Source organism: Malaclemys terrapin, chromosome 4 (assembly GCF_027887155.1).
Source record: "Malaclemys terrapin pileata isolate rMalTer1 chromosome 4, rMalTer1.hap1, whole genome shotgun sequence".
Taxonomy (NCBI): Eukaryota; Metazoa; Chordata; order Testudines; family Emydidae; genus Malaclemys; species Malaclemys terrapin.
Window position 1 is genome coordinate 9,453,171 of NC_071508.1, and position 22,936 is coordinate 9,476,106.

General features: G+C 42.0%; 1 protein-coding gene across 1 annotated transcript in view; it reads right to left on the reverse strand.

Moving 5' to 3' along the window:
• The window catches only part of LRIG2 (leucine rich repeats and immunoglobulin like domains 2), a 43,097-nt gene extending 25,867 nt beyond the window's left edge, over positions 1-17,230 (reverse strand). The window contains exons 1-2 of the mRNA XM_054025422.1: positions 16,987-17,230; positions 241-312 (exon numbers count right to left, since the gene is read on the reverse strand). Of these exons, the coding sequence (XP_053881397.1) occupies positions 241-312; positions 16,987-17,192 (278 nt within the window). The 5' untranslated portion in view covers positions 17,193-17,230. The remainder of the gene's footprint in view (positions 1-240; positions 313-16,986) is intronic.
• Positions 17,231-22,936: the final 5,706 nt, after the last annotated feature.

A 22,936-nucleotide genomic window follows, 5' to 3' on the forward strand; every position in this document is an offset into this window, starting at 1 on the left:
TCCTGATGAAATGTGTTTCTGAGGGTGGAACATATCTCTGCCTTACACGTACTGTGCTACTAAAATAGGGCTGTCAATTTCTGCTACCTTGCTTCAAATATTTTTTAGTAATTCAGACCATCCTGATGTGCCTTAGGAATCGGAGCTTAGAAATTGACAAGTTAGAATCCTAAATATGAACATGTAAGAACTCTGCAACAAAGTGTTTAAAATAAACAATGATAACTTAGATTAACTTACACTTCTTGCAGTGTGTGAATAGACAAACCAATGCTCCAGTTAGAGGACAGTAAGTGATTATGACTTAAATCCCTGGAGAATAAAGAGAAAAGAGATTATTCTATAGTCTGGACCCAAGTAGTTGTGTGCTGTACATTACAAGTTGTTTCATCTAAAATTCACAAGCAGGTCAAATCAGTTTTCATATTTTTTGGAACATATATTATTACACCAAACAATAAGAAAGGTTCCCTCTAGCTTACTATATTTATTACTTGGAAAAATCTAGTTCTTTATGCCATTAATGGACTAACTCTGTTAGTTAAAATAAATATGGGTTGACAGATAAAGAGATCACATGAAATATTCGCCATGAGCACTTTCTGGAAGTTTAATGGCAGTTTTCCAAAGCTCACTAGGAAAGACTCCCCACACCTTCAAAAGATGTACTGACAATACCCTTTTAAGATTCCAGCAATTACTCTGGGAAGGTTTTTGCAGTCGTGACCCTGTTTTCTCACCTTCCCCAAGGGTAAAACCCTTGACAGATACATACATCTTAGCAGTTAAGGCGAGTTATTTTAAAGAGCAATTCCTGCACAAAGAGCACATAAGCAAGAGACAAACAAGAGGTAGGAAAAAAGGAACGAGGGCACATTCAGAAGCACTGTTTTAGCTCCAGTTTGTTTTTGTTTACGGAGGACACTAATGAGAAAAAGGGAGGACAAATGGAACAGTAGGAAGGGAATGTAAGAGTTTGGTAGATAGAGAAACAGCAAAAATTAAGTCTTATCCCAGTTCACTTCACATTTTGTAAAATGCTCTGCTTTTGCCTCAGACCTAACATGTCAATTGTTATACAATGGGGCCTACAAACCCAAGCAGACATTGCAGCCCCATTGTGCAGGACACTGGACAAGCATATAGTAAGACTGTCAGCTCTTTGGAGCAGGGACTTACAACGGTTACCAAAATCAGGCTGACAACAGAAATGTGGTTCTAGCCTTAACTATGGAGAGAGAGAGAGAACTGTCGCTCCATAATAAGGTTGTATTAAAATACTTTTTTTAAAAATCCACCTTGTTAATGCATTTTGGCTTCTATCCAGGGAAAAGATGAAACCCAGGTGGCTTGTGCTGACAGCCCAAACATGGTATATTAGAACAGGGCTGGCAACAACAGCAACTTTGTGAAACAGTACAGATAACAGAAATGGTAACTGTTTATCTCACCCTAGCAAGCACACCAACGACATATGCCTACATGTTTCAACAATGGTCTTTATTAAAATAGAAAGTTCTGTCTCACCTAGCTGGTGTCACACCTGCTTATCAGAGAAGTATTAGATACTTTCATTATAGCTTTAGGCATGATACAGTTAAATTAAGGTGGTATCAGCAATAGTAGCTCTCCTTTTGTTAGAGAGGTGCTCCACTCAGATATAACACACACAGCCACACTTTATACATTGTTTATAAAAGGTTAAGTGATTAATAGAGGCTACAAATATGTTACAGATATAGGCTGTATGAGTTATAAGCACATCAGCAAGCGGTGGTGCATATGGCTATAAGCAATTTGACCGATGGAACAAGCAACTGCTTCGTTTATAAATGGTGTTCTAATGGCTATTTCTAAATAGAATCTTAAAGTGCAATCACACATGCCATCCTTAAATTAGGCTTGCACATTAGTAGCTAAGAGTGGGTTTTGTTTTTGTTTAAAGAGAAAGGATGAGTCTCTTTATAAAATACCAAATTTGAATATAAAATGATTTCAATCATTTAAAGTGAATTCCATGATTTCACAGTCCTTTGGCATTTTAACAACTTTCCAGTTTGAGTGAGCTCACATCTGAAACCTTATTTGTTAACTTTTCCCTACACCACAGAAGATAGTTGTGGCAGACACTGACCTTATTTCCATCAATAAAGAGAGAGATGGGGATTTGGGATAAACACTGAATGGGATCTTAAAAATCCTTACTGGAGTCCTCCAAAAAAACTCTGAGCTTAATTTTATGCCAGAATCTGGAAACACTGGTTATGCTGCAACACTGAATGGGACACAGTCTAACCAGAGATGCATGTACTTTCTTGAAAACTTGGTTCTCTCTCAACTCAGAATTTAGTTGAAGACAAAAAGGACATTATCTGAAATTATACAGCTTGTTTCGAATGTTTGAGACTGCTGCATCCAAAGACAACAGCTGGCCTCAAATCAGATGGGTACCTGCTAGAGGATGGGGAGGGCAGGGCATGGTGCACACAATGTCACTAAACACTTAATAGTAAAACAAGCACATATCACATTATATAGAAATATTAGCAAGTGTGGGGGAAGTCAGAAAGATTGATAAGTGCACTCAAGCAAATGGATTTTTCTTGCATGCTAGCTTGTCAGAACTTCCTACACTTAAGCTAAAACAAGTGCAAATAAGTTCCCAGTTGTTACACATGGAAAAACTGATTATATTTTTGCAGATTGATCAATCACATGGTGACCTTCACCATTACCTCACTTCAATTTTCTCATAAACTGAGAGTGAAAATGCCATAACATGAATCAGGAGGGGCCACAACAGTAACAGAATAATTTACTTCTCATTCTAAAATGACAGCCTCTCTCTCAAAACTGATGTTTACTGACTGTTGTGCTCTGACCATCAACGCCACATAGCCTGTGGACTAAAAACTTCCCCAGTTGTTTGCTAACTCTGGAAGGCAAACGTGCCAGAGGACTAGAGACAGGATACTCAGCTAGACGATCTATTCTGACAGTGGCCAGTCCCAGCTGCTTCAAAAGAAATTTCAAGGAACACCATAAATGAGAATTATGAACAACTGACCCACATGGGACGTTGCATCCCAAATGCGGGTGCATAGTGGCTGTAACCTGACCCGTGAGGGTGTACATCTCTTACAATGTTTTTAATCCTATCTAGTGTAGCTGTGGATGTTGCATGCCAAATTTGTTTTAATCCTGCTAAATTCTTGGTCACAACATCTTGTGGCCATGAGTTCCATGTGCCCGAACTCACCACACAGATCTCAGCACTCATGGACCCCTTATTTAAGCTTCTAAATATACCTGACCTGCCATAGCTGTCTTCCCCTTCAGGGATATTGATTACATTCTAGGAGCTCTTGATGAATTTAGTCCGTTACAACACTAGATTGTTGCAACCTAGACACTCAGTTACTAAGGAATCTTAATTTCTTTCACCACTCCAACCCCTAGAAACCCCGATGCTATTTGAGTATTTATAGAGTGAATAACGAAAACATGTCTTTGTGAAGAAAAAATGGCTTTTAGTGTTATGAACTTGACTCCCACTCATGCTAAATCTATAGTGACATAAGTGTAAAAAAATGATGAATTATAAAAATTCTTGGTATCATGCAGTCAGACATGCTGTTAATGTTGCTCTTTAGTACCACTGGGATGTAAATAGTTTAGATAAAGCATGCAGAAATCCAAACAGGTTTGTGAATGAGAATTTGGTGCTTCAAATAAAATTCAGAGATACCCTCAGCAATAGATGAACAATACAAGTGACATTTTTCTCCTTCTGCAGAGTCAAGCAAGATGAAATACAGGTGAAATCCTGTCCACGTGGAAACCAGTAGCAAGACTCCCTGTCAACTTCCATGGGGCCAGGATTTCACTCTTCATTTGTAAGAGAATTATAGACAGCACATCTGTATCCAGCATTTTGTAGCATTACCTGAATACTAACCGAGATGCAAGTGGCTCCTGTAAGAACTCAATGGCGTTTCTGCACCACACGCTGCTGGTCAATAGTAAGAGTGAAGCAGCAAAATATTAAGAACAAGATGAACTACCTTTTCTTCCACCTGATTATTTGTACTGAGTGCAACTCTCTCTGGCACTAACAGGTGTGCTCACCGCAACAGTGTTAAAAACAACACAGCAGAGGAATTACAAACATTTTGATCATGGCAAGAGTAAGTCAATTACACGTACCATGGAAGAATAGCAGAAAGCAGACAAATTCAGTCCCGTACGTTTATCCGCTCATTAACCTTGTACTCACCTGGTGAAATCCTACTTTTCAAACCAAGTCAAGAAACTAAGGATAGTCTGGAAATTGGATGGTTTGAGCAACTGATAGCGAGTTAGATCCTGTTGCTCAATTCCAGCACAAGCCTGTGGTCACCCTAGAGCTTTATGAAAGGTGTTGTATCTGAAAGAGGTCTGGTGGCTTCATTCTGCTTCCACAGACAAGCAGAGTTCACACACAACAGCCACCACTTGAGTGGTCATCAAAGACAAGGAACCGGGAATTGACTAGGTCATGGGAGACTGAACAAGTCTTGCCCCTTAATTTCAGGCATATTTTAGCAGTCATTGCCACTAGTTTCTCAAGTCAGAGATTACGTTCAATGTCATTTGAAATCTGTGCCTCTACACTTTCAGAGGGGACATAACTACAGCACTGGTTCGTAGTGCTAACAGCCTGAGACAGTGACTAGCACAAATGATCATCAGAATGATGTGAAAAAGGTCCTACACCTTGGAAGTGAATTATGAGCTGCACAGTTTTCTAATATTCTATACCAGAGTTTAAGATTTACTCTTTAGACTACTGGTGTTTAGAGATCTGCCTGCTCACATGGCACTACATCCTCATTTCCATGCTGTAACTAATAATAATAATAAAAAATAACTTTCTAATATCACCTTTCCATGTCAGCAATTGTTGCAGTTGCTCTAGAGAAGTTTTTCAGTCATAAATGGGATGGGAAGAGGGAGATTACCACAAGATAGTCTCTGTATTAGAAAAAGGGCTACTTTATGAAGCAGTTTGAGTACACTTGTCCTGATGGTTTACTTCAAGTCTTACTGGTTCCTCAGACTAGCAGTGCTTTCTTGACACTGACATAGAACTGAATATAGCAAGCTCTGGACCTTGTATTTTTTTGTTCCCTGGGGATTCATATGCTACCATGGGAATGTATGCTAATTTCAGTGAAAAGCTACTCTGAAGCTGAGACTCTGTTAGATCACTACATGGCACTACACGAAAGCTTATGCTCAGATAAATTTGTTAGTCTCTAAGGTGCCACAAGTACTCCGGTTGTTAATACTGTGCTGCAGCTAATTAAGATCTCTCCCCCCCCCCCCCAAAAAAAAAAACTACCCACCCAAACCCACAACACAGTTCCTGTACTCATCTTATACCTAATACCGTGAGAAATTCTAGGAAAGCCATAGTTTAAAGGAAGTTGACGAATTCCTAGGGACTTTTAAGAAATTAAAAATTAGGATTCTGTTGCCCTAAGACCACCGTATTCTAAAAATACAGACCTTTATTCTGCACTTGTGGAAACCTGTGGTGTAAGGAGCATAACCTATAGTTACCAAAGACTAATGGATAAGGAAAGTAAAAAGTAAATTTCTGGTCTCACAGGAACCAGCTTGCATTTCCATTAGGCTCCTAGCTGCAGATTCAGCATCCTTATTCTTTTAACAGACTATTTCACTTATTTTCTACCTTTGCCATTTGACCATTGAATTCTCCCAGCTTTGGTCAAATATGCCAGTCTACAGCAGATCTTTTAGTTCTCTCCCATCAGGAGCCATTAACAAAATCCCTTATTTTCAGGAGATGTGAAAAGAGTAAAAAGCCTCTTGAGATGGAACAAAACACCTAGCCAGGTATAATCCAGTGTGTCAATCTCGTGACCCAAGAGTCCAAGGCACTTCCTGGGCTTTCAATGCCAGGATGCACTAGATTAATCATTTGGAGTAAATCAGTTCAAAATGAACATGGCACTGCAAAATGGCCTGGTTAATTAATAGCCACAACTTGCAAGCAAGCTAGAACAGTTCATGAAATAAGCAGGCATTGAGAAAAAGCATCTAGGAAAGTATCACTATGGATTTACCCTGCTTGGCAAGGCTGGAAAGCTCTAGCCTTTCTATAGATTTGTGTAGTTCATCAGTGACTAAATCTGCTAACAGAGACTTCTCACCTGCTGTTATGCTATCAATGATACTAGCTTGAACCATTCTTCACTTCATTAAACTCCCTCTTTTTATACATGATGAAACTCATTCAATGAATCCTGGAGTGCCAAAGCAGGAAAGTTTACGCTCATAAAGTTATAAAAATGTAAGGAAATGACATTCAAATGTTTAGAATAACCATTTTCTAGCAAATAATTCAGAAGAGATTTACTGCAGGAATACGTTGGACCTCGCAGCGGGACAATAAACTTGCAATATGATGCGCAGAGGAGATTAATTACAACGTAACAGCAAACAGTTTATCACCTTGATTATTAATATAATCTGACCCTCAACAAAGCCCACAGTTTAACCAGTCAAATTCTAATGCCTGGTTGTCTACCAAATGATATTATGCCAAAGGCTCTGACTGGTCTCATTAAGATTATTGTGCCGATATAAATTTAAAGTTCTAAAGCAAGGTGTTTTATTAAGAAGTAGATCCAAATTGCAAAATGGGTTTTCATTGACAAGACACTGAAGTAAGACTACCTGCTTTTTCAAGAACTTTTGCATTTGGTGCCTTAGAGCAATGTTTCTCAAACTTGGGACGCCACTTGTGTAGGGAAAGCCCCTGGCGGGCCGGGCCAGTTTGTTTACCTGCCGCGTCCGCAGGTCCAGACAATCGCGGCTCCCACTGGCCGCGGTTCGCTGCTCCAGGCCAATGGGAGCTGCTGGAAGCGGCGCAGGCCGAGAGATGTGCTGGCCGCCGCTTCCAGTGACTCCCATTGGCCTGGAGCAGCGAACCGTGGCCAGTGGGAGCCGGGATCGGCCGAACTTGCGGACGCAGCAAGTAAACAAACCGTCCCGGCCTGCCAGGGGCTTTCCCTACACAAGTGGCGTCCCAAGTTTGGGAAACGCTGCCTTAGAGCATAATTTTGGACACTTTTTATAATTAGTCACCAACTATTCCTTATGCCATTCATTTTCAAATAGATCATTTGATTTTTCTAACATTTTACATTTAGTGATCGAACAAGTCTGACTTTCCAAACAAGTGAACAAATTATTCACACAGGTAAGACTTTTTGCTGCTTTCATCCTAAACTCTAAGTATAATTTGTATTTTCTTGTTCTGAAAAAAATCTGCTGTCTTAAATATGCTTGGATTTGCACTGTGAAGTTCGTGTTTTGCAGTATGCACATTGCTCCGTGTAATCACTATATTTTAAAGGTTCATCTTGTGTGGTATATAACCCATCTAAACATTCATTGTGAGCTGAACTATTTTTTATCTGTTAAGTAAAAAGAGGAAACGCACACACCAAACTGATGTCTTTATAAGTCTTGGAGAACGATCCAAATCCAATGTATTTGAATAAGTAGATGTTCGAGTTTGATACGACTACAATATTCTCATTCCTTAAGCGTATAATGTTTAACATCTGATATCGTTTAATGGTATATAAAGATACAGTCTAAAGTCCACAGTGTGGAAAGCGTACGGTAAGCTCGATCTGATCACAACTGTATGAACTCGCTGTACTTCAGATTCACCCTCCAGAAGTGTAGTCTCCAAATCTTCTCTCCAACAATAAAATGGATAGGTATGTCAGTTCACTTATCTGATGTCAAATCAGATGTCATTCCCTGGGTTACCTGTCAGACGCATTCCACTAGATGGCAGCTCCATTGATTCCTCCCCACAAACCCCAATACATTTTAAGGACAGAAGGAATCACCACTGGGATCATCTAGTTTGACCCCCTGCATAACACATGTCATAAGACTTCACTGAATTAATTATTGCTTAAAGTCCAATAGCTGTGGTTGAACTATCGATGCTCTTGTAAATCAGGTTTTAAGTAATGGAGAAACCACCACGGCCCCTGGTAACTTATCCTGACTTAAAAATTTGTACCTTATTTCTTAATATGTAGTCTGTTTGTCTAACTTCAACTTCCAACCATGGGATCTTCTTATATCTTTGTCTGTTGGATTGAAGGGATCGCTATTATCACATTTCTCTTTAAGTACGTATAGCCTAATCAAGTCACCCCTTAACATTCTCTTTGATAAGCTGAATGGACTGAGATCCTTGAGTCTTTCACTATATGGCATGTCCTTTAATCTCTTAATCACTCGGAGGCTCTTTTCTGAACTCTCTCCATTTTTTAAACTTCCTTCCTGAGTTGTGGACACCAGAATTGGACGTAGTATTCCAGAAGTGTTTAACCAGTGCCATACAGAAGTAATAAGATCACCCTGCTTCTATTTGATAGTCCCCTATTTATACATCCAAGAATTATATTAGTCCTTTTAGTCACAGTCACACTGGAAGCTCATCTTCAGCTGCTTATCCATCATGACTCCCCCTTCCATCTTTTTCAGACTCTGTCCCAGGATAAATCTCCCCTCCCCGTACATATATATATCTCCTCAATATTTATTCCACTCTATATGCATCCGAAGAAGTGGGCTGTAGTCCACGAAAGCTTATGCTCTAATAAATTTGTTAGTCTCTAAGGTGCCACAAGTACTCCTGTTCTTTTTGCGGATACAGACTAACACGGCTGCTACTCTGAAACCTCCCCGTACATATGGCCTACGTTCTCTGTTCCTATATATGACCTTGCATTTGGCCACACTGAAACCAGAGCTCTGAGAAGAACCAGTTTTTCAACTTGCTGGCAATTCTGAAAATTCTAAAACAAATTGTTTCAAGCTGAACTGAAAAAACAATTTTAAAAAAAATTTCAGTTAACTGAAGAGTCAAAAAATGTGTTTCAGGTCATACAAAGTGTTTCATTTTAAAAACCTAAACACTTTGTTTTGGACTATTTTTATATCTTTCTTAATACAATTAAAGAAAATTTTGAAGTGAAATTCATTTCAAGTCCAAAAAAAAATCAAAATATTTTGTTTTGAAAAAAGTGTACAAATATAGCCAAAATATTTATTTTTTTCCTGACCAAAGTCATTGAGACTAATATACTAAATGTTTTGGTGTTGCCAAACCTGCATTTTTCTCCCAAAATGTTTTGGCTGAAAAATATGTTACTCAGCTCCAACTGAAAATACCTTTTAAAAAAAAAAACAAACAAAACAAAACCTTTTGTCCAGTTTACTGAGCAATCTATATTGACCTGAATCAGTGACCTGCCTTCATTATTTATCACTCCCCCAATCTTTGAGTCATCTGCAAACTTTCAGCAATGATTTTGTTTTCTCCCAGCTCATTGATTAAATAGTGTAGGGCCCTACTAGAAACATACTATTCTGATGATTCCTCAATTACAGTTACATTATGAGATCAATGCATTATCCAGTTTTTAATTCATTTAATGTGTGTTGATTTTGTCTCATTCTAGTTCCTTAATCAAAGTGCCGCACGGTACCAAATTAAATGCCTTACAGAAGTCCAAGTATATTAAACCAATACTATTCCCTTTATCAAGCCTGCAATCTCAAAATGTGATAGATCTTGTCAAACTATTTCCCATAAATCCACATTGATTGACATTATATTACCCTCTTAATTATTGATTAATGGAGTCCTGAATCCGCCATTTCATTATTCCGCCCCCAAGATAGGCTATCAGGGCTAGGTAGCTGACTGTATTTATCCTTTTTAAAACACTGGCACAATGTTAGTTTTCTCCCAGTCCTCTTGAACTTCCCCAGTGTTCTGAGAGTTCTAAATGGTCCCTACAGCTCCTCCAGTAGCTTTTAAAACTCTTTGGTAAGAGTTATCTGGACATGCTGATTTAAAGATCTTTAGCTTTAGTGCTTGTCTTCCACACAAACTGTGGAATCTAATCAATACTAGGGATATTGCATCATAGGTAACCATGTTCTCCCCCCCCCCCCCCTTACATCCCAAGAGAAACATTTGGAATGATGGCTTTCTGAACACTTCATCACAAGTCCATGTTTTTAGAACTCCTTTATCCAGGGGGAAGAAAAAGAAAAAGCCTGCTAGAAGCTTTATCTGCCAATAGCTTGCGGAAAATTTATGCAAAGAATAAGATAAGAATTTCTGGTGCTTTAAAGCAACAAGGGGCAGAACTAGGGTGACCAGATAGCAAGTGTAAAAAATTGGGACAGAGAGTGAGGGGTAATATATAGGCACCTAAGAAAAAGCCCCCAAAATCAGGACTGTCCCTATAAAATCGGGACATCTGGTTACCCTAGGCAGAACTGATGTCAATATGCATGGGTGTCAACATTTCTTTCGTGTTAAGAGATTTAATTCTTAATTTACACAAAAATGCAGGTAAATGACTGAATATTGAATGGCTTTTGTGCATTATAGCTTTTTGCTTGGATCCAGAACATTTAGAGTAGTTATGGAAGTAGTTGTTTTCCCCACCCCAGATGCTTTTTGCGCTAAACTCCTGAAAGCCATAACAGAGAACATATACTTAATTATTGTTTACAGCATTTGTCAGATTGCACAATCTTGCAAAGGAGCCAACACCACTTCTTCCCATTGCATTCTGTATGAAGGTTTTAAACACACCCCTTTATCTGCTTGGAGAACGATATAAGTACTTTTGTAAGCTAGAAAACCTGCCCTCATTAAATAAAACAGATGTTTTTGTTTTGTTTTTGTGATTAGCTACCTGATGAACTACAATTATTCTTCAGGAACAGAATATTTTCCTTGGAGAAAGTCTGAGTTAAGACATTCCCAAAAAATGCTGGCAGCAGTTTTCAAGGTTTGTTAAATCTTATAATAGCCTGGTTAGCAGGCTGTACTTGTGTGCTGAACTCAACTTTGAAGCTTCCCTTTATCAGTTCTTACTGTTTACTGCAAGGAGGGAACATACCTTTTGTGTTGCATTACCTACCTACAGGGTAGTGAGCAGAAAACTGAGCGTGTTAACTGAGACATGCCCTACTTTTCACAGTTCAGATCCCTGATTCCTGCCAAACCTACAGCTTTTCACAGGCAATTCTTGTTTATGACTCTATAAGTAAGCTATGGGATTCCAGAACTTGTTATAGATAATTGAATATGGGTTTTGCATTTATCTTCCAAATGGATGTTATTAAACAGTTTTGAGCATTTAAATTCTCCTTTCATCAATCCAATGCAAGTCAACTGGGCCCAATCTACATAGGGAAATTGACAATGTTTTGGTCCAAGATAAGGCCTGCCCATTCTTTTATACACAAGGGCATTTGATTTCCCTCAAACTCAGACCCAGATCCACAAAAGTATTTAGGTTCCTAACATCCACTGATTGCAATCAAAGTTAGGAGCCTAAATACCTTTTTGGATCTGGGACTTTACCCCTTCTCTTCCACACATCAGTACGTGTTATGCAACGATGATTAGTATTTATGTTTAAGACAGTGGTGTCTAAGGACAAGACTTTCAAGGACATAACTGAGCAGTCCCACGCACCCCCAGTCTGACAGCCTCTGTGCTGTTAAGGAGGATGAAAGTCATGTGGAAGGAGAACATCAATCTTGAGTGGAGGGAAACCATCCCATAGTTGTGACCCTCCTTAAAGACATGTGCTGGTACCCGCTCACACTAAGGATACCCCTCCTGGGGAGGGAACCCTAGTTATTAGGAAAAAGAACAGGAGTACTTGTTGCACCTTAGAGACTAACAAATTTATTAGAGCATAAGCTTTCGTGGACTATAGGGGATTTGATTATTAGAAGTATAGATAATTGGTTTGTGATGACCAGGAGAACTTATGGTAAATTGCCTGCCAGGTTTGAAGGTTGTGGATCTCATGAGACATCTAGACAGATGTATGTGCAGTGCCGGAGAGGCACCAGTGGCTGCGGTATGTGTGGGTACCAATGACATAGGGAGGGGTAGGAGAGAAGTCCTGGAAGCCAACTTTAGGCTACTAGATAAGAGATTGAAGTTCAAGACCTCCGATGGTAGCATCCTCGGAAATGCTTACAGCGCCACACACAGGGTCAGAAAGACAGGCAGAATTGCAGGGTTTAAATGGCTGGAGGAGATGATGTGGGGTGGAGAGTTTTAGATTTATTAGGAACTTTTGGGAAAAGGATGAGACTATTCAGGAAAGATGGGCTCCGCCTAAAAAACAAACAAAACAAAAACAGATCCAGACTCCTGGCATGTAACATTAAAAAGACAGTAGGATATTTTTTAAACTAGGGGCTAGGGGAAAGCTGACTGGTGTGAAGGAGCATATGGTTCAGGCAGACATCTGTTGGGGAAGAATTTATTCAAAGGGGGAATCACTATATCTAGTAAAGAGGATAGGAAAGAAGTTGAAGTACAGGTAGAAGAGAATGGAACAGTCAAAATGATTGCAATACCACACCTATGATTGCCTATGTTGCCACCTGAAGTGTGAAATCCATGCAAATTTCATATAGCCATATAATCTGTCTAGTTGTATAGAAAAAAAAAAAATCTATAAACTCTTACAAGCTATACCAGGGGAATTCGACACTTTTTGGCTTACCCAAAACTATCACAGATACTGGCAAATGCCTTGATTAGCCAAATAAAAAATTAAGTAGTTACATTTTCACTGTACCCAATATTAGCTTTAATTACAGTTAAAATCTGTAGCTGTCCAAAGAGGTTGTTCCAATAAAGTAGTCAATTGCATTTCTAGAACACCTTTAAATCTACAACTCACAGGATCCCAGAGAGCTTCACAGACATTGAATTGCAGCCACTAACTAGTACAGTCCTGTCAGCTGGTGCAGGGAGAAGAAATAAACTGTCAAAGAACAAGTCAAATCCAATTTTTTAGAAAGGACCAGTAACTTTCTAATATAGTCACATGGACTACACTGGATCCCAGGTTTCAAGAGGATATTGAAAAGTTAACTGCATGAATCTCAGTTTCTCTCTTTCCAGAAGATGAAGGGCAGAATCAACTGGGATTAGAATTGGCGTTTCAAATCTGATGCTCAGAACAAGTCATTACCTCATACCATGGACTGTGAAAGAAAGATGTTATTAAACAGTCTGGAGCATTTAAATTCTCCTTTTATCAATCCAATATAAAAGACAACTGGGCCTAATCAACATAGGGAAATTGAGACAATGTTTTGGTCCATGATAGGGCCTGTGCATTCTTTTACAGGTAAGGGCATTTATTTCCTCTCAAACTCTGGCCCAGATCCACAGAGGTATTTAGGTTCTTAACGTCCAGTCTTTTCTCCATCAGACTAAAACCAGAAACTCCACACAACACACCTTTCTTGGCAGTCAAGGAAAGCAAATTTGCACTTTATAGCAATAAAATACTAATGATTAGAGTCACTTTCTCATCCACAACAATACAATCATCTCTCTCCTTTCCCCCAGATATCAGATTATATACATTATGTTCAGTTTCTACAAAAGCATTACCTCAAGACACCTCTTCCTATTGCTAAGCTATTCTGTAGTATATATATTCTACAAAAGAAAACTGCAGCTGGTACGGGAACCCACAAGGGGAGAGGCAACTCTAGATTTAGTCTTGAGTGGAGCGCAGGAGCTGGTCCAAGAGGTAACTATAACAGGAACGCTTGGAAATAGTGACCATAATACAATAGCATTCAACATCCCTGTGGTGGGAAGAACATCTCAACAGCCCAACACTGTGGTATTTAATTTCAAAAGGGGGAACTATGCAAAAATGAGGGGGTTAGTTAAACAGAAGTTAAAAAGTACAGTGACTAAAGTGAAATCCCTGCAAGCTGCATGGGCGCTTTTTGAAGACCCCATAATAGAGGCCCAACTTCAATGCATACCCCAAATTAAGAAACACAGTAAAAGAACTAAAAAAGAGCCACCGTGGCTTAACAACCACGTAAAAGAAGCAGTGAGAGATAAAAAGACTTCCTTTAAAAAGTGGAAGTCAAATCCTAGTGAGGCAAATAGAAAGAAGCATAAACCCTGCCAGATTAAGTGCAAGAATGTAATAAGAAAAGCCAAAGAGGAGTTTGAAGAATGGCTAGCCAAAAACTCCAAAGGTAATAAAATGTTTTGAGTATATCAGAAGCAGGAAGCCTGCTAAACAACCAGTGGGGACCCTTGATGATCGAGATACAAAAGGAGTGCTTAAAGATGATAAAGTCATTGCGGAGAAACTAAATGGATTCTTTGCTTCAGTCTTCACGGCTGAGGATGTTAGGGAGATTCCCAAACCTGAGCCGGCTTTTGTAGGTGACAAATCTGAGGAACTGTCACAGATTGAAGTGTCACTAGAGGAGGTTTTGGAATTAATTGATAAACTTAACATTAACAAGTCACCGGGACCAGATGGCATTCACCCAAGAGTTCTGAAAGAACTCAAAATGTGAAGTTGCGGAACTATTAAATAAGTTTGTAACCTGTCCTTTAAATCGGCTTCTGTACCCAATGACTGGAAGTTAGCTAATGTAACACCAATATTTAAAAAGGGCTCTAGAGGTGATCCCGGCAATTACAGACCAGTAAGTCTAACATCGGTACAAGGCAAATTAGTCAAAACAATAGTTAAGAATAAAATTGTCAGACACATAGAAAAACAAACTGTTGAGCAATAGTCAACATGGTTTCTGTAAAGGGAAATCGTGTCTTACTAATCTACTAGACCCCTTCAAAGAACTCAACAAACAAGTGGACAAGGGGGATCCAGTAGACAGTGTGTACTTAGATTTCCAGAAAGCCTTTGACAAGGCCCCTCGCCAAAGGCTCTTACCTAAATTAAGTTGTCAAGGGATAAAAGGGAAGGTCCTTTCATGGATTGAGAACTGGTTAAAAGACTGGGAACAAAGGGTAGGAATTAATGGTAAATTCTCAGAATGGAGAGGGGGTAAATAGTGGTGTTCCCCAGGGTCAGTCCTCGGACCAATCCTATTCAACTTATTTATAAATGATCTGGAGAAAGGGGTTCCCAGTGAGGTGGCAAAGTTTGCAGATGATACTAAACTGCTCAAGATTGTTAAGACCAAAGCAGACTGTGATGAACTTCAAAAAGATCTCACAAAACTAAGTGATTGGGCAACAAAATGGCAAATGAAATTTAATGTAGATAAATGTAAAGTAATGCACATTGGAAAAAATAACCCCAACTATACATACAATATGATGGGGGCTAATTTAGCTACAACAAGCCAGGAAAAAGAACTTGGAATCATCGTGGATAGTTTTCTGAAGATGTACGTGAAGTGTGCAGAGGCGGACAAAAAAGCAAACAGGATGTTAGGGATCATTAAAAAGGGGATAGAGAATAAGACTGAGAATATATTATTGCCCTTATATAAATCGATGGTATGCCCACATCTTGAATACTGCGTACAGATGTGGTCTCCTCATCTAAAAAAAGATATACTGGCACTAGAAAAGGTTCAGAAAAAGGCAACTAAAATGATTAGGGGTTTGGAACGGGTCCCATATGAGGAGAGATTAAAGAGGCTAGGACTCTTCAGCTTGGAAAAGAGGAGACTATGGGGGGATATGATAGAGGTATATAAAATCATGAGTGACGTGGAGAAAATGGATAAGGAAAAGTTATTTACTTATTCCCATAATACAAGAACTAGGGGTCACCAAATGAAATTAATAGGCAGCAGGTTTAAAACAAATACAAAGAAGTTCTTCTTCACACAGCGCCCAGTCAACTTGTGGAACTCCTTACCTGAGAAGATTGTGAAGGCTAGGACTATAACAGCATTAAAAAGAGAACTGGATAAATTCATAGTGGTTAAGTCCATTAATGGCTATTAGCCAGGATGGGTAAGGAATGGTGTCCCTAGCCTCTGTTTGTCAGAGGATGGAGATGGATGGCAGGAGAGAGATCACTTGATCATTGCCTGTTGGTCCACTTCCTCTGGGGCACCTGGCACTGGCCACTGTCGGTAGACAGGATACTTGGCTAGATGGACCTTTGGTCCGACCCGGTACGGCCGTTCTTATGTTCTTATATATTTTGGAAGATTAGCTGCCACTTAAAGTCAATTTCCAGGCTAAACAAAGATCAAGAAGCAGGACAGATCTAAAAATGACAGGTTTCAGAAAACGAAGCCCCCTGTAACAATGATGCTTTTCCAAAACAAATCCTGCTTCTTAACGTTCCTTTCAATCCAAGGAAAGAAACAGCTACCTGCTTTAACAGCTGTGCAGTTATTTATTCAACTTAATATGTAGCAAGAAATATGTCTCCTGCTGAGCATTTCGCAAGCCCTGGTCACTTCATCAGAAAATGTAAACATGGTTCAATCCAGACTACGAGACGGAGATGCACACGTATGTTAAACATATAGGGTATTAGAAATCAGACCTTTCTGTACAGTCTCACTCACATTACACAGCCAAGGCCTCCCAGCAGCCTAAGGTGGCAGAATTCGCCACCTAATTGAGTGATTTGGGGGTTGTGTTCTCTGATGACAACAGCGGCGGCCTACTCACCTGGACTGACCCTGCCAATACCCTTAGGATACAAGGGATTTGTCTGAATTCACTTCATGAGCCATTGCATTACTCAGTCGGTGGCAGCAGAAATAACTGGGTATTAGAAGGCGGCTCAGCAGCCCCATAATTGCAGCCCTTAGTCCCAACGGGGGTTGCTAGCCAGACACCGGCACCCCGCGCACCGGGGAAGGCGGCAGTGGGGCCGGGAAGGCGGAAGCCCCGCGGGCCGGGCGCTGTGCACAAGGGGCCCCGCCGAGACCGGGCGGGGCGGGGCGGCGCAGGAGCCCCCCCCCCCCCGGAACGGCCTGGCGCGCAGGGAGGCGGGGCAGGGCAGGCGCCTTAGCAACGGCCCCCTAGCAACGGCCCCCCAGCGCGCGGCCGCCCCGCCCCGTACTCACAGGCCCGTGGTGCCGGCGGGCAGCGGCGGGATCCTCCGGCGGCCCGGGCCGGGCCCCCCCGGCAGGCGGTGGCGGCTGCAGTCCAGCAGGCCGCGGCGGCAGGAGCAGGGCGCGGCGCAGGCCTCGCCGGGCGGCTCCCCGGCCGCGCACACCCACAGCAAGAGCAGCAGCGGCAGCGCCCCCCGCCGCGACCCCGCTCCCCGCATCCTCCCGGCCGCGGGCCTGCCCCAGGCGGCTACGGGGCGCACACAGGCCGGGACAGCCGCTAGCCCCGCCCACCGCACGCGGCGTCTGACCTCAGCGCGCACGGGGGCGTGGCCAACGAAGAGAAGGGCGGGGTTTCTAGACCAGCCAGGTGGGCAGCGACAGGCGGCAGGGGGCGGGGCTACACACTGGCACCTGAAGGGGGAGGAGCCAAGAGCGGAGGCGACAACATGAGTGCTCGAAGGGGGCGGAGCTAGGGGGCGGGCTAGAGCTTGACAGCGCAAGTGGGAGGAGCCAGCCTGGGGACGGGGTGGGGCTTCAGTCCCTGGGCCGGTTCTTGGCTCCCACGTGGGAGCACATTGACCCAAACCCTTTACTGTAGGGAAGATGGGTGAGCCAAAGCCTGGTGTGCTGGGAAGATGTGGCCATGCTACTGCTCTTGCTGTACCTGTTCTGGGGATAAAGTGAGACTGCTGTCTCCAGGGCTCATAATCCAGCACCGCGCACCAGCCAGAAGCTCATCTGAAACGTGTCATTGACAAGCTATAGCACAAGCAAATATCACATTAAAATTGAATGCAACTTCTAAAGCAGGGGGCAGCGGAAAGAAAACACAAGACTCAGCCATTGAACAAAGTTCTTCTTAAAATCCCGCCGGGCAAAGGGGGTTGCTACCTTTAAAATGATATTTCATTTGTATAGCAATAATCTCCCCTGCAGAAATGCTGAGCTGAACATTCAATCAGTGGGATATCGTCAACTTAAAAACCACATTTCCATCTGAAAATTTCCTTCCATCTGTCATTACAAATAACCCCTACGATTTCTATAATGAAGTAAGGTCAGAGAGACTTCTCTATTTTTCCCTACCTTTTTTCAATTTGTTTACTTTATGGATAGTCCACTACACTGTTTTGCAGATGGTCAGTTGCATTTCCTGTCTCTGAAGTGGTATTGGGGCTGTGCCTTTAAAGACTGAGGTTCCCAGACAGGGAGTCTGGGGGGAGGGCTGTGAAGCTCTTGCTTTTATGCACAGACAATTGGAACCAGACTCAGAATAATGCAGATCTCTTGCAAGCATTTTAAGCAGAGTGATCACTCATCACTACCTCATACAATAGCACCATGGCATCACATCACTCATGCATAGCTGGCTCTGTGTATGTTCTTCAGCTGGCTGCGCAAGAGGGTGTAATCAGTAATTTTAGGGGGCACAGTGCCAATCTATAATATAATATAGTGCCAATCTATAAAAAGGGAAATAAAGACAACCCAGGAAATTCAGACCAGTCAGCTTAACTTCAGTTCCTGGAAAGATAATGGAGCAAATAATTAAGCAATCAGTTTGCAAACATCTAGAAGATAATAAGGTGATAAGTAACAGTCAGCATGGATTTGTCAAGAACAAAACGTGTCAAACCAACCTGATAGCTTTCTTTGACAGGGTAACAAGCCTTGTGGATGAGGGAGAAGTGGTAAACATGGTATATCTTGACTTTAGTAAGGCTTTGGATACGGTCTTGCATGACCTTCTCATAAACAAACTAGGGAAATACAACCTAGATGAACAACAAGGAGTCCGGTGGCACCTTAAAGACTAACAGATTTATTTGGGCATAAGCTTTCATGGGTGAAAAACCCACTTCTTCAGATGCATCTGGGTTTTTTACCGCCAAAAGCTTATGCCCAAATAAATCTGTAAGTCTTTAAGGTGCCACCGGACTCCTTGTTGTTTTTGTGGATATAGACTAACACGGCTAGCCCCTGATACTTGACAACCTAGATGGAGCTACTATAAGGTGGGTGCATAACTGGTTGGAAAACCGTTCCCAGAGAGTAGTTATCAGTGGTTCACAGTCATGCTGGAAGGGCATAATGAGTGAGGTCCCTCAGGGATCAGTTCTGTGTCCGGTTCTGTTCAATATCTTCATCAATGATTTAGATAATGGCATAGAGAGTACACTTACAAAGTTTGCCAATGATACCAAGCTGGGCGGGGTTGCAAGTGCTTTGGAGGATAGGATTAAAATTCAAAATGATCTGGACAAACTGGAGAATTGGTCTGAAGTAAATAGGATGAAATTCAATAAGGACAAATGCAAAGTACTCCACTTAGGAAGGAACAATCAGTTGCACACATACAAAATGGGAAATGACTGCCTAGGAAGGAGTACTCCAAAAAGGGATCTGAGGGTCATAGTGGATCACAAGCTAAATACGAGTCAACAGTGTAACACTGTTGCAAAAAAAGCAAACATCATTCTGGGATGTATTTATAGGAGTGTTGTAAGCAAGACAGGAGACGTCATTCTTCTGCTCTATTCCGCGCTAATTAGGCCTCAACTGGTTGCCAATTTTGCGTGGGCATATTCCTGGAGGTTTCAGCACATGACAATCTTTAATTAAAGATTAATCTTTTTAATTCCTGGAGACTCCAGGACAATCCTGAAGGGTTGGCAACCCTACCAGTTGGCTGCAGCCCAGTCCTGCAGGGAGAAATTAGAGCTGCAAGGGGTAACGCACAGTGAATCTGGCGGTTGGATCTCAATACAGTTTCCTGTAGTTTGACATGTTGTTGGGCTTTATAGGTCTGCAGCCATTATATGTTGAGGTGCCTGTACAGTTCTTAGTCCCAAGAAGGAAAATAAGTATTTGTTTATATAGCAATAGGTTATAGTTAAGGGGATAGGGAAGTCTGCTGCTCGCCTACAAGGCTGGTGCCTTCCTCTGGTTATTCTAGGAAGCAAATTTAGAATTAAATAAGTAGGGCAGTTGTGTTTGTGTATAATTGAGATACAATGCAAACAATTCATCTGAGTGCAGGGAAGGGGCAGTTACGGTAATCTCTCCGGGGAATAGGTCTGTCAGCTACTTGGAGATAAATACCATCCTCCTGTAGCAGAGGTCCTCACTTTCACCTCTCTCTAGGTTGAGGGTACATCATGAGGTCTGTCTTAATCCATCTGTGTCCTGAGCTGACTCCTAGGAATGGAATGAATTATGTTATCACCGCTCCTGGGATATGTCTATCCTGCTGTGGCCTTATTATCCTGATGGTATTGGTGGTAAAGACAGGAGTGCCATCTAGTGGCACAATTGGAAAGCTACATCTTGCATAGAGCAGTGCAATTAGAAATCATTACTATGTTCGCTGATCTGACCTTGCTCTCCTTGAGTACGGTGCAAGATCAGCCTCAGGGTGAATGTAGTGCTGGTGAAATTGGTAGCCCATGAGACTGAATCCTCTGTTTATCCAAAGAACAGCTATAGATGGACAGAGGCAGTGCAAGACTCCCACATTCACCTTCCTTTACCAGTGCCTCTCCCTGCCCTGCCCTCCAGACACTCATTCCATCTTTGTGCCTCATTCATTCACAGGCCTTTCAGCAGAGGGCTTACCAACAAATCAGCTAGGGTGACCAGACAGCAAATGTGAAAAATCAGGACAAGGTTTGGGGGTAATAGGAGCCTATATAAGAAAAAGACCCAAAAATCGGGACTGTCCCTATAAAATCAGGACATCTGGTCACCCTAAAATCAGCACCAAATTAGGTGGTGACATTTCTGGTTACTTGGCCACTAGGAACAGTACTGAGCGGCCTGTGGTACTGTTGCTTGGTCACTACAGACTTGGGCTGGATTTGAGGTGCTGTATTCCATTATCTGTTCTGCAAACTCTCCCATCCCCTGTAAGGGATGCTCTTTAATCTGGCATCTTTTGTAACACTAGCTGAGTTCTCCCCTGGCTCTGAGCAGTAGCTATTGTCAGCTCTGTTTTCATACAAAGCGGCAGTACGGTCTATTTTACTCATTGCACACACACAGAGTTGCTGTTGTTAGCAGTTACACACTTTATCAGGCAGCCTGAGAAATAAGTGCTTGTGGCACGTTCTAGTGTGAAGAAAAATCAGACCAAACAACAGTTCCATTACGATATTATTTCCTAAATGGACTCATTCCTGCCCACATATGCCAGATGCATGTGTTGTGTTATTGTTTTTTACCCCCTCACATCTTAATTGGAGTGCAAGCTGACTACATTTAAATTGTTTATGTTAAAACAAGAACGAACCTGCTTGATAACAAACCCACGCAAATGGAGATGTTTCTTTTCCAAAATCTGTCATCTGCCCCTAATTTGAATGATTTTTAATCTAGTTACTTACAGTCTAGGAGCAGGTTTTCAAAGGGGCTCAGTACACCGGTACAGAGTGCATATGAAAAACTGGCCCCGGCTGTGGGCGCTGAGCATTTGAAAATCTAGCCTGGAACTCTTGAAAAATCAGACTCCACAGACCTGATTCTCCACTGCCTTGTATTTTGTGTGGTCATTCACACCTGTATAAAGTGTGTGTAAAATGCTACCCAATCAAAATAGCTGTGTTTGACAACAACTTTGAACAGGTGCAAATGAGTCCTCAAAGGACCAAGGCCAAGGAGAATGAGGGCATTGACTTCAATGGGAGGATGGTCAAGACCTGAGTTTGTAAAACCAGGCAGTGGCTGCAATCTGCAAAGAGCTATTTAATAAACTGGTAATAAAGCCAGGGACTTTTTTGGAAGAACTCTGTTTTTCTTAATAAAATACTATTCTTGGGAGAAATTTCCCAACGCAGAGAATGAATTCCAGCTCCTGACCTCTTCTAGGACTAGAATATGGAACTCTGCCCCTAGGGCCAGTACTGGGTGGGCATTTTGCTTGATCATTGTTCCCTGGGTTCTCTTTTCTTGGATCCATGTCCACATCTGACACAGTGATTAGCCAATTCCCCATGAGCAATTCTCCTGAACTGCAGTCCAGTCGAAGGGTACTTTTAGCTACCAGACAGTCCTTTGTCTGCATTCATGCCGTTCATTTTCCATTGGTGGTTTTCCCTTTAATTTCATTGGTTTCTTCCTCCGTTTCATATGGGAATAGTTATGAGAAAAACATCAATAATGGGTCGCACTAACGACAGCACTCTCCCCGAGAGAGCCGGGAGCATGTAGGCTGCTGTCTGCCATCAGTCTGCTTAATTAGCTTTGCATTACAACCCTGGCACTTTCCAGCCACCTTGGAGGAGATGAATGGGAGCCGTCATTGGAGCTTTGTCCATGAAGTACCTTACATCCTGTTTACTTTAAAAGTCATGATTCCTTACAGGTAGGGTGATATGTATTTGCTCCATAGAGCCTCACCTACTCCTTGGAACTAAGAGGCTGGACCCTGGCATGCTCAGTCTTGGCAGGGAGCTCTTCTGAAAACCTGGCTGGGCCCTAATTGTGGGTGCTGGGAACTTCTGACTGGCCCATGCCTGGGAGTGTGTGGCAGAGCAGCAACTGAACCTACACCCCCACAAGTCCTAGTTCAGGGCCTTACCCACAGGAGCCTCCTGCCTTTCTAATGACCTTGGCTGGCCCTGCTTTGGCTGTTGCAATTGCTCAGACTTTGGAGGTAGCGATAGTCCATGAGGATGCAGAAAGCTCACGTTCAGGGATTGCTTTGAATGTGCTGCAGGCAGAGGGTGCCTCTCACATTGTTAGGGGCACCCTTTGTCATATGCCCTAGCTAAGGGGGAGCCCATCCTGGCAGGCAATAAAACGCATTCCAGATATCAGTAGAAATAGCTGCACCATCATTCCTACAAGGGCTAGCAATGGGGGGGGGGGGGGTGTTCCATGCCTGCACCGCTACCTGGGGATCATTTGGAAATTACCAGTTGGTGAGCTCAGGTGTGTTCTCCAGTCGGGGCCTGATTCTCAGGTG